The sequence below is a fragment of the Haliotis rubra genome, unplaced genomic scaffold (genome assembly GCF_003918875.1).
Source record: "Haliotis rubra isolate DU_JTF1 unplaced genomic scaffold, ASM391887v1 Scf512, whole genome shotgun sequence".
In the NCBI taxonomy this organism is placed as follows: domain Eukaryota; kingdom Metazoa; phylum Mollusca; class Gastropoda; order Lepetellida; family Haliotidae; genus Haliotis; species Haliotis rubra.
In genome coordinates, this window is record NW_025767205.1 from 749,979 (window position 1) to 762,812 (window position 12,834).

The 12,834-nt window shown below is 43.0% G+C and overlaps 1 protein-coding gene across 1 annotated transcript in view; it reads left to right on the plus strand.

The window, feature by feature from the left end:
- LOC124292300 (orexin receptor type 2-like) overlaps nt 1-12,834 on the plus strand; it is a 44,436-nt gene that overhangs the window by 19,571 nt on the left and 12,031 nt on the right. The window contains exon 2 of the mRNA XM_046729365.1: nt 7,160-7,541. Coding sequence (XP_046585321.1) covers nt 7,160-7,541 — 382 coding nt within the window. The remainder of the gene's footprint in view (nt 1-7,159; nt 7,542-12,834) is intronic.

The window sequence follows — 12,834 nt, forward strand, 5'->3', positions numbered from 1 at the left end:
TAGTGGTTTAATGTTCAGCGCCTCCGGTGTACTTCCACATCCCGATGGAGGACTGGGAATTCCCTGCCTGGGCTGGTGAGAGAAATCGGTTTTTTCATCCGGACACGCCAAGTTTGAAGCTGCTTGCTTCCCCGAAGTAGGAAAACATGCTGTGTATATATGCAGGTGTTACATCACATGCCCTCAGTGCAGCTAAGTCGCAGAATTGTCTAGAGAGTACTTATGTCATCTCATGGACGTGACACATGTAGGTGAAAGGCTTCCCAGTTGAACAAGATACCGAGCAACACGTTATCACCTGCTGATTCTATTGCCTGTATATTTAATCCATGTGCGTGTACGTCTGAAGTCGTGGTGGGGCTGTCTTGTCGGTTAGTATCAAAGATAACGCTGAATTCTCACCTGGCGCTAGCAGAATTGTTAATAAGAGAAGCAAACACTGCCATCGCATCATCTCTACACGTTGGATAGGGTTGGTTATCCATGCTATATGAAGATAGCGGTATTCATGCTATACCAAGATTGCGGTATTCATACTGTACCAAGATGGCGAAATTCATGTTATACTAAGATGCTGGTGTTGATGCTATACCAAGAGGGCGGTATGCATACTGTACCAAGATAGCGGTATTCATGCTGTACCAAGATAGCGGTATTCATGTTGTACTAAGATGGCGGTTTTCATACTGTACTAAGATGATGGCTGTATTTATTCTATACAAAGATGGCGGTATTCATGTTGTACTAAGATGGCGGTATTCATACTGTACCAAGATGGCGGTATTCATACTGTACCAAGATAATGGCGGTATTCATACTGTACCAAGATAACGGTATTCATGTTGTACTAAGATGGCGGTATTCGTACTGTACAAAGATAGCGGTTTTCATGTTGTACTAAGATGGCGGAATTCATGTTTTATGATGGCGGTATTCATTCTATATCAAGAAGGCGAAATTCATGTTGTACTAAGATGGCGGTATTCATACTGTACCGAGAGGGCGGTATTCATGTTGTTATTCATGCTACTCCGGATCCAGTGTTAGTGTTATTCATGTTATTCTAAAGGCTAGCGGTGTATATACTAAGAATGCGGAAGGTATTTCTGTTGTAGCATCTTGGTGTTATTATTGTTGTAATACATTATATGTACATTATTTGGCGTTATTCATGCCGCACAAAGACTTCTGGTTTACTTCATTTGGTGTTAGTTACACTGAACAGGGTCTGGCGACATCCCTGCTGGGTGAAGGTTCACGTTGTTGTGCTGTGTGAAGGTTGACGTTGTTGTGCTGTGTGAAGGTTGCCGTTGGTGTGCTATGTGAAGGTTGCCGTTGTTGTGCTATGTGAAGGTTGCCGTTGTTGTGCTATGTGAAGGTTGCCGTTGTTGTGCTATGTGAAGGTTGCCGTTGTTGTGCTATGTGAAGGTTGCCGTTGTTGTGCTATGTGAAGGTTGCTGTTGTTGTGCTATGTGAAGGTTGCCGTTGTTGTGCTATGCTAAGGTTGTCGTTGTTGTGCTATGTGAAGGTTGCCGTTGTTGTGCTATGTGAAGGTTAAGGTTGTGCGTTGTTGTGCTATGTGAAGGTTGCCGTTGTTGTGCTATGTGAAGGTTGCCGTTGTTGTGCTATGTGAAGGTTGCCGTTGTTGTGCTATGCTAAGGTTGCCGTTGTTGTGCTATGTGAAGGTTGCCGTTGTTGTGCTATGTGAAGGTTGCCGTTGTTGTGCTATGTGAAGGTTGCCGTTGTTGTGCTATGCTAAGGTTGCCGTTGTTGTGCTATGTGAAGGTTGCCGTTGTTGTGCTATGTGAAGGTTGCCGTTGTTGTGCTATGTGAAGGTTGCCGTTGTTGTGCTATGCTAAGGTTGTCGTTGTTGTGCTATGTGAAGGTTGACGTTGTTGTGCTATGCTAAGGTTGTCGTTGTTGTGCTATGTGAAGGTTGCCGTTGTTGTGCTATATGAAGGTTGCCGTTGTTGTGCTATGTGAAGGTTGCCGTTGTTGTGCTATGTGAAGGTTGCCGTTGTTGTGCTATGTGAAGGTTGTCGTTGTTGTGCTATGTGAAGGTTGACGTTGTTGTGCTATGTGAAGGTTGTCGTTGTTGTTGTGCTATGTGAAGGTTGCCGTTGTTGTGCTATGTGAAGGTTGCCGTTGGTGTGCTATGTGAAGGTTGCCGTTGTTGTGCTATGCTAAGGTTGCCGTTGTTGTGCTATGCTAAGGTTGCCGTTGTTGTGCTATGTGAAGGTTGCCGTTGTTGTGCTATGTGAAGGTTGCCGTTGTTGTGCTATGTGAAGGTTGCCGTTGTTGCTCTATGTGAAGGTTGCCGTTGTTGTGCTATGCTAAGGTTGCCGTTGTTGTGCTATGTGAAGGTTGCCGTTGTTGTGCTATGTGAAGGTTGCCGTTGTTGTGCTATGTGAAGGTTGCCGTTGTTGTGCTATGTGAAGGTTGTCGTTGTTGTGCTATGCTAAGGTTGCCGTTGTTGTGCTATGTGAAGGTTGCCGTTGTTGTGCTATGTGAAGGTTGCCGTTGTTGTGCTATGTGAAGGTTGCCGTTGTTGTGCTATGTGAAGGTTGCCGTTGTTGTGCTATGTGAAGGTTGCCGTTGTTGTGCTATGCTAAGGTTGTCGTTGTTGTGCTATGTGAAGGTTGCCGTTGTTGTGCTATGTGAAGGTTGTCGTTGTTGTGCTATGTGAAGGTTGACGTTGGTGTGCTATATGAAGGTTGCCGTTGTTGTGCTATGTGAAGGTTGACGTTGGTGTGCTATATGAAGGTTGCCGTTGTTGTGCTGTGAAGGTTGACGTTGGTTGTGCTATGTGTTGAAGGTTGACGCTGGTGTGTTGTTGTTGTTGTGCTATGCTAAGGTTGCCGTTGTTGTGCTGTGTGAAGGTTGCTAAGGTTGTTGTTGTTGCTATGTGTTATATGAAGGTTGCCGTTGTTTGTGCTATGTGAAGGTTGACGTTGGTGTGCTGCTCTATGAAGGTTGCCGTTGTTGCTGCTATGTGAAGGTTGCCGTTGTTGTGCTATATGAAGGTTGCCGTTGTTGCTCTATGTGAAGGACGACGTTGTTGTGCTGTGCTAAGGTTGCCGTTGTGCTTGTGCTATGCTGTGAAGGTTACCGCCGTTGTTGTGCTGCCGTTGTGCTAAGGTTGTTGTGAAGGTTGCCGTTGCTGTGTTATGGGAAGGTTGGCGTTCTCCATCATGACGCTCCTTGAAGTTTAGCCATATTTCTGCTGTACATAGGTTTGGCGTTTAACGGTCCCTGATATACTCAAGTTGTAATTACACCAACCACACGTCTATAATGAACCTGCTAGCATTTGTATTATCGAATGCCTCTAACTTGGTGGTGTAAGGTGGATTAGTGTCCGGTGAACGGTCAATTAAGGATGTTGAGTTACTTAGCTCCCTTGTCTCGGGACGTTAGGCAGTGTCTTCAGATAGGCATTCGTAAACTAACACATTTTTCTGGTGACGAGGTTCGGGCGTATAATTAACTTCGTTACAAGACTGACTTACTACTCGCTGCTTTGTCAGAACGGATGACTGAGCGCACTATTGGCGGCGAGATGGGGTCCTCCATGGATACTAAAACAACTAGTCATTCCTTCTCAGCGGACACCAGGCTTCATTAGCTTTGGCTTAACGCCTCGAGGGATTTTCTCCTTGTCAGAAGGATGGAACTGGCGTGATAGAATAGAGGCCTATATTTCTTTGTCCACAGTGTATCCTATAACAAATTAAATAGACGTTATCTTTCTTATGGCACATGCAAGCCATGATAGTATATGAAGAAGCGATAAGTAATCCTTAGATCTGAATTAAACCAACCTTGTGCAAACCTTTGGAGTTAACCCAGAAGAATGACAGAGATGCCTCTTCACATACTAAGGAGACGACGTATTCATATGATGCCAGTCACGAATTAAACAGCATTTTCGTATGACATTTCAATCCTAGGAATGAAAGAGACTGTTGTATAGAATGCCAATCAGGAATTAAAGATACCTCATCTTCAAATACTGCACGTCCTGTACACAATGTAGGCGTAGATCTGGTTGTGATAGCGGCTATGGTGGTATTGCTTCATATCTTATGCCAGTTGTACCCGACATATATATCAGTTATAACACGGTGTGACAGTTATAACACGGTGTGACAGTTATACACGGTATGTCAGCTGTACACAGTATGTTGTAGCTGTATTCAGTATACCCATGGCCAAAGTTAAGTATGTTTTTTTGCTTTTACACTGCGACAGCGGTTTCCAGGAACATCTAATTTGTGTGATATAGGCAAGAAACAGAACACGTTTTCCTTTCGTCTTTTTATGACTTTCCGTTACGAAGACGTCAAGTTTACAGTGTATAAACCTCATACTCATCCTACAGCCATTGAGTAACGGTAACGCCACGATATATTGTAACAATGGTGATAGTTTAAGAAATATAGTTCGTTCTTCTCCCACGTGTGTAGTAATAACGTACAGTGTGGCCTTGGCCTTTTAAGGTAAAGCAAGAGGATGCATGCGTGGCCGGGCTTTCGTGTTTTAATGTTTCAGGGCTGAGGGATACTTTTCCCCACTAAACATGGATATGGAACAAACTTTTATATTTTGTAAGATGCCGAATTTGAGACTTATGCTGGGTTTAATTACAGATTTGTTACATATCAAATATGTAACAGAGCTGCTGTAAATTGATATCCTAGAACGCGAGCTTACTTTCGGGCTGTTCCACCACCATTGTTTCCGACCTTACGTGAAACGAAAAAGTACCTTCACAACGTATCACCACTAAAATGATAGGTTATGGATAATTCTACCTTCGGTGCATTACCCTTAATCACTTACATCGATACGTATGATTCATATTTATGTTTTGTATATTAATTTGCTTCCATGTAGTCTGTTTAATCACGAGCCTCGAGACATTCCCCACACAGGCACAAAGATAGCTGATGTCACTGGTGGCTGTGAGTTGAGGCACTTCTGTCGTAAATGTTATAATATTGGGGAGATAGCAACAACTTGATGCCATTATGGCGGTGGTTGTAAATGTATCCGACGTGAATCGACGACTTCAGGCGTGAAGTGGCTGCCCTGTGGGACGAACATGGCGAAGAAGCGCACCACTGGTCGTTTCGTGTGACTGGAGTGCAATGCTATATGCCCTGAGAAGCAGGTGGGCAAGTGATTGTGGAAGTTGGCGGGTTGCAATTCCACCCAGACTTAGATATTATTTCCAGGCACCAGCTCTCGCCCCAGACTAACGCTTAGTCTCTGAATATATAATAAGTTTAACAGAAACAATCAATTCCTTTTAAATTGAAAAGGAGCCCAAGTGAACCTGAGAAAATCTAGACTTGCTTCATTTAGGGCTTTAGCATTGCAGAGGGCTAGGCAGAGGGAAAATAATGGGGTTCAGGTGCCGTGAGACTACTCCCGCCTTTGTGGGTCCTGTGATACGGACACGGTGCTTTAAATGTGTTTGTGATAACAGCACTGCAACAGAGACGGTTTACATCGTTTTGACATATTGCTTCCCTGTAAATATTCATAAATCATTCGACTGGTATTAAGAAAGCCGTTATACCTGCTGCTAAATGGTCTTGTTGCTAAATGTTCTTGTTGCTAAATGTTCTTGTTGCGCCTTCGCGAGGGACCATCAATACAACAATGTTACCAAAGATCAATCAGGTTACAGGGGAGGTAATTTCAACATCTCCCTGAGTCCATTGAAGCATTTGCTGAAAAAAGTATAATGTATTTTATCGCAGTATAAACACAGTCGGCGCCTTTGATCTCTTAGGCGAGCGTCCCATACTGCGGTGTTCACACATCGGCAACTCCAATTCACATGTCACGTTAATCACACACAAGTCACACATTGTGATGTCACATATATGTTTGTGACGCTTTAAAAAACCTGGAATGACTTTTGTAGGATCCCATTAAAATATCACTTTGGTGACCTTTGTGATCGCGTCCACTCCAGGTATATTCTGTGGAGCTGTTGAAACCCTGTCTCAGTCAGTCTTATTAATTTGCTGGGCTTAGGTTTTTATCGTCACATTTCTGATAGATCCAACCTATTAGTAACATGAGAGAGTACGTTTAGTGAGGGAAGCTATGTCCTTGTGGTAGGTTTAGACAATGAAGTCCAAGTCCAAGTCCAAGTCCAAGTCAGCAACATTTGACTACACGTATTTCCTGTAGTTTCCATCAGTGATTATAATAATACTTTAATGTTGGGTTTCTTTGTTTGCGATATTAAACCGCCCCCCCGTGATGAGTCGTTGTGCTGTGTGTCAGATTGCAGTGAACATTTAGCAACCATTACACGCGATGTGGGTTTCGATTTTTCTCTATAATTCACAACTTTGTCCTTTTATGGATTTTCTACCGTGTTTCTCGTCGCCGTGTTTAGGATTATTACTTTGATAGTCTCCAGAGACCTCAATATATAGTTACACTGATATCAAATTGTCTGTAATGTTCAAAACACATTTTCGTTTTTTAAGCTTTGCCATTTATGTGGATGTGAAACAACCGATAACCTTCTCTTTTCTGCTTTGACATCAGAATATTTCACATTAAACACACATACACGACATAATCCCTGCTGGTACACTGGCGGTAGGGTGGTCCGGTAGTTACTGCACTCGCTCATCATGGCGCACACCCTTGATCGATTCCCCAACCCGGCATGACATCCTACAACACACTTTAATCTGCCAGTATTATGAGTCGTCGAAAAGAGTGGGCAGCAAAATCCAATCACTTAATTTGGTGTATAGAATGTGGTTTATGACACTAGTTGTTTTGTTATTTCTGTTTAACACTGTTGTATTCTTTTTACATGATGTAATGTGTAAACTGTGGAGCACTGATGAGAACAGGTGATTGATATAACGTGTAACGCCCCAAACTTTCGGAATACCATGACGTCAAATATCTGACCTCAAAATCGACTTTGTCGCCACATACAATACACATTCTACTTTTGTTGTCCATTTGGTGCAATTTCAGGATAGATAATTATAACCGTAAACAGTTACAAATAGGTATTCATGCATAACTGGATTTGTGTCAAACAAAGGCTATTCTCTATTCAAGTTGTATTTTTACCAACACAGTAAAGGTAATATGTAGATTATGCTTGTTACAGACGGTGACGATCATCGTGTCTGTCCTGACGTTGACGGCGATCTCCATTGAACGCTGGTTCGCCATCTGCCACCCTCTGACGTTCAAGGAGACGAAACGTCGTGTGGTCATTTCCATCGTCGTCATCTGGATGCTGGCTCATACGTTGGCGGTTCCGCGATTGCTGCTGTTCAAAGAGACGCCGGATGAGATGATTCCGCAGAATCTGACGTTGCTGTTGACGTCGTGTACACCGGATAAATCCATGAACACCCTTGCTCTCAACTACGACATATTTATTTTCGTCACCTTCTATCTGGTGCCGGTCGTCATCATGGCGTATACTTACGTCAGCATCGCAGCCTGCCTGTGGTCCAGCACCAAGACCGGCTCACACCTCACAGGTAGGTTACCACACGACGGGTAACGACTGTCGGGAAGGTTACTTATATAGTATAGGTAACACTTGGCAGGTAGGTTACTAATATAGACTTGGTAACATTTGGCAGGTAGGTTACTAATATAGACTTGGTAACACTTGGCAGGGAGGTTACTAATATAGACTTGGTAACACTTGGCAGGTAGGTTACTAATAAAGACACGACGGGTAACAGCTTACGGTTAACAGCTTACGGTTAGGTTACCATAGACGTGGTAACACGGGTAGGTTATAACAGATTGGGTAATACCTCACAGGTAGGTTACCATAAGACGGGTAACGCCTGACGGGTAGATTACCATAGACTTGGTAACACTTTAACGGGTAGGTTACCATAGACTTGGTAACACTGTAACGGGTAGGTTACCATAGACTTGGTAACACTTCACGGGTTGGTTACCATAGACAAGGTAACATATATTTTGCGGGAGTGTTGTGTCTTGCGGTTCCACAGCGTATATACGTAGTTTTAGCATACATGAGACAGTATATAACACACAGTTCTTTTAGTTCGGTATTATCGATCTGGTCTCAGGTGAGAACACCGACCAGAAGCTGTTGATCTACACAATCAGTAGGCTTCAGTAACCACGTTATGTTCATCTGCTAACAGCGTCTGTAACGGTACACATATTTGTTTACCTGCTTTACCGAGAGACAGGACACAGGGTCATGAACTCATTAATAATGTGCTGCTTTTGAGCTCTTAACTGATTAGTATCGTAGATTTAATGCCCATGAGCCTAAACAAGCTCATTGTGTTACAATCACTGGAATCGAATTAATATACAAATCAATAGATAACATATTGAGGATACAAGATTAGGACTATGGAGCCCAGCTTCCGTTGTATTCCAGTGTACCATAATGTGTGTGTGTCTCATACATGCGTCAGGTCATGCATCTAGTCCAAGCAACATGAAAGAAAAGAAATTCGTCTTAGAAACGTTAGCCTTTTAAGATTTGTATCAGAGGTTAATCATTTTAAGATCAGGGTGCAGGTGAAGAATCCATGTGTTGATTGGAAACACATGCTACTGGAGGTCACTTGAGGTCACTTGAGGTCACTTGAGGTCACTGACAATTACTGGCGACATCTAACGACTTCGTGCAGTAACGTCAGCAAAAGAGACATCGCATCCATTATAAATACGATCGGCAACCGTATGATATTATGTAACTCACAAGCAAAGCTCAATATATTTAATGCAAATGGGTTGAGACGCTTGGCATGACAAAAATGACATTGCACTTCAAGTGGACATTTGCATCTGGAGGTTGTCATCACTGGACAATATATACACCCACATCAGCTAACTGATATTTTGTACCTGCGATCACACATTACTTGTGTGTTGATATAGTTGAGATGAGATTCATTGTATCGAAACGTATAGCGAGTATTTCATAATTCGACTGGTGGTTTGTTTTTTCTCACAACACACCCTAGTCTATAGAAATCAACGAAATCAATTACGATAATGTTAGCTATTTGTAGTATTTCTCCTTTTTCATTCCAACTGAAAACGCAATCCTGCGTGATACTGATAGCTTCGCGCCCCATGGGACTCGGACATTGGAAAATAATACCCTTGCCTCGGGGAGTTAGAGCCAATCAGAAATCTCCTCCTATAACACCTCGTGACTGTCGTCAGGTGTTCAATGACATCCTTTATGTTATTAATCCAAGACGAATATACGAAATTCAATGCAAAGGAACACAGTTGGGTGCCCGTGTTGAGATTGCTGGGCACGAATAATGCGCCAGTCTATATTAGGACACGGCTGGGTCACGTGTTTCCCGTCCGTGATTGTGATTCTCTCATGCTACAACCAACACATCTAATGGTGGTGGTTGATGAAATGTGTGAGAGACTGTGTTTGTATGGTATTATATCAATGTGTTGGGTGAAGGTAGGGGGAGATCATTAAATGTCGAAACTGTATGATGGAAGATGTTTCCGATATGCTAAATATTATATCTGGAATACGAATCCAGGATAGGGGCATCTGGTATTATAGTTGTAACTCTGTACAGGCACTTCCGGAACTGTACCTAGACAGATACTTCCGGGACTGTAACTGTACAGGCACTTCCGGGACTGTTCCTATACAGATACTTCCGGGACTGTAACTGTACAGGCACTTCCGGAACTGTACCTATACAGATACTTCCGGGACTGTAACTGTACAGGCACTTCCGGGACTGTAACTCTGTAAAGGCACTTCCGGGACTGTAATTGTACAGGCACTTCCGGGACTGTACCTATACAGATACTTCCGGGACTGTAACTGTACCGGCACTTCCGGGACTGTAACTCTGTACAGGCACTTCCGGAACTGTACCTATACAGATACTTCAGAGACTGTAACTGTTCAAGCACTTCCGGGACTGTAACTGTACAGGCACTTCCGGGACTGTAACTGTACAGACACTTCCGGGACTGTTACAGTACAGGCACTTCCGGGACTGTAACTCTGTACAGGGATTCACAGCGAGTGGCATTGTTGTATCACTGAACACCGACATGCGGTGTCGTTTTTCTCCGTACACTGACTATCAACGCTATATCTATGAACGCTCACTTTGGACGCCGTAAATCTGTATACCGGTTTGCGGTGCTGGAAATTTATATAGCGGTTTGCGGTGCCGTAAATTTGCATAACGACTTGCGGGGTGATAACTCTGTACAGCCACCTGAGGTGCAGGAACTTTGTACAGCGACTTGAGGTGCCGGAACTCTGTACGGCGGTTGCAGTGCCCCCTACTCTGTACAGAGAATTGAGATGCTTTTACTGTACAGCGACATGTGGTGCTGGAACTCTGAACAGCGACGTCTCGATGAACCCCGACTTTGGGCGCCAGGCATCCGTGTAAGGATTTGCGATGCCATAGCTGTTAACAGCGCTTTATGGCCTCATCACTGTGTACCTCGCTGTCGGCGACGTAAATCACCCCGGTCAAAGTTGTAATTAAATGGAAAATAATAAAAGAAATGTTAATATATGAATTACCCCGAGCTTAGATAATTACATACCTCGTGCATACTGACAATATGGTGTACTGGCATACTACCTTCAGCCTTGTTCATTTAACGGAAGTAAAGGAATCTTGAAATAAACTATAGTTTGTCAAACCTTCTTTGTACCAGAACTACTAGCACAAAACACAAGTGCAGCAGCTGTTTAAACAGTGCTGCTACCAGGGTAATATGGTGGGGGATGCACGTACCGCAATGACACTGATCACATTAGAGAACACCGACATCACTCCACCCACTCCGTCCGAAATGCCACGAAACTAATTCTACAACATACGTGCACAACATTCTCATGCTCGTCAGTATCAGCCTCATCAGTATCATTAAAATGATTGACAACCGTAGAAGCGTAATATTTTTGCCAACTTAAGAGCTCTTCTTAGAGTTTTTACAATTCCACAATCTCCTTCGTGTTATAATAATGCGTTTACTGATGGTTAAGACGTGTTCAAGTTCTTGAGCCGTGTCATTATCGTAGGATGCAATAGCAAATGAAACCTGATGTTTTACACGACAATTAATAGATTTAATGTCTGTTTACATGGCAGTATAGAGTTGATTCATTTGCAACACAGCACGCTTTGACTACCACCCCTTGCACGTTTTCATCTGAGGCGGCAAACACTGGTTGAGAACACATAAATGGATCTAAGCCTGTAGCATTCTCTACTAAAATACCGGTTTATGGCCGGCCTGGGTCCATGGTACTGATGGCGGTCTCGGTGTAATTACATTCACTGCAGCAGCAACAATCACTGGGTATGATGTCTGACGGCTTCAGCAGCAGTAATAGAGATGAATATATCAGGGTTCGTGTCATATAATACACAAGGCTGTAGGTTTGTGTTCAAGGATAAAATATATGTCTCGTTGAAACGGCCTATATTCAATCAAATTCATTTTGTCATATTTAATCAACACTGCAACTTATTACACTAGACATCCATAGTATAGCTGAAGAAACGGAATAGAGTGATAAGTAAATATCACAACAATATAGATGTATGTTGTACAGCTAGATTCAGACAAGACTAATTTACATAACAAACCAGGCTAGCTATTCTCGAAACGTTCGTAGCCCTACGAACTTCTTAAGCCCATTCTTAACACATGGGCTACGATCAAAGTTAAGAATTCTTAGGGTTACGAACCTTTCGAGAATAAGGGCCCTGTATATATTTTGTAATATCTCCATATTCTTCAATGTACATTTGATTGATGGCATCATGTACAAAGCATATGCCCAAAACCATCATCACCATCATCATCTTCTTGATTGCTGCTGTCTGTTTGTGTATGATGTATTATAGGAACCCATGCTGATCGTAAGAATAGATTTGGTAGTGTCAGGTTTAGTGACGTGTTTGATTGTTTGTCGCGCCCGCCCTCAACCCCGACACCCCAACACCCCGTCATCCAGACACCTCAACACCCTGACACCCTGACACCCCGATCGAGTGTCTCATTACACATTATACCAATCATCAAAATTACCAGGTTCACTCTCGATGTTTTACAGGTCCTCTCACGGAGCTGCAATACTGTATGGCCAATTTACAAATCGACAAACAAATACTATTTGTTATCATCACCATCAGCAGCATCATAATCATTAATCTTATTTTTGTTCGTATCATTAGCTTAGTGAGCTGTCTCGTTAGTATATTCTTCAGTTAAGTAAGATTGATGAACACCCACGACTCACGATGTGTTGACAGTTTCCTTACTGGCTAATTAGATTCACTATTTTCACTCTGCCTCGGGCTGATGTTCCTGGGGCCATTTGTCAAAGGACCTTGACCTTTTTATAGATGTTATCGACAGGGAGGGTCGGCTTCACTGAGTTCTCCCCTGGTGTTCCCATTTATCAGTACCTGGATGTAGTCGTGTCCATTCTAGAAGAATTCGTGAAGACCCGGGTTAGAACTGGTCTTCAGTAACCCATATCATGCATGCTTGTCGTAAGACGGGACTAAGAGGTTCGGGTGGTCAGGTTCGCTGACTTGGTTGACATATGTCATTACATCCCAATTGCGTAGATCGATGCTCATGCTGTTGATCACTGGATTGTCTAGTCTGGCTATTTACAGACCACTGCCATATAGTTGAATTATTGCTGAGTGCGGCGTAAAACAACCAACCATCCAACCAACCAACCTTTCTTGATGTTGATGTTTATTGGATTGATATGGTATTGAATGGTTAATCCACTGTCTT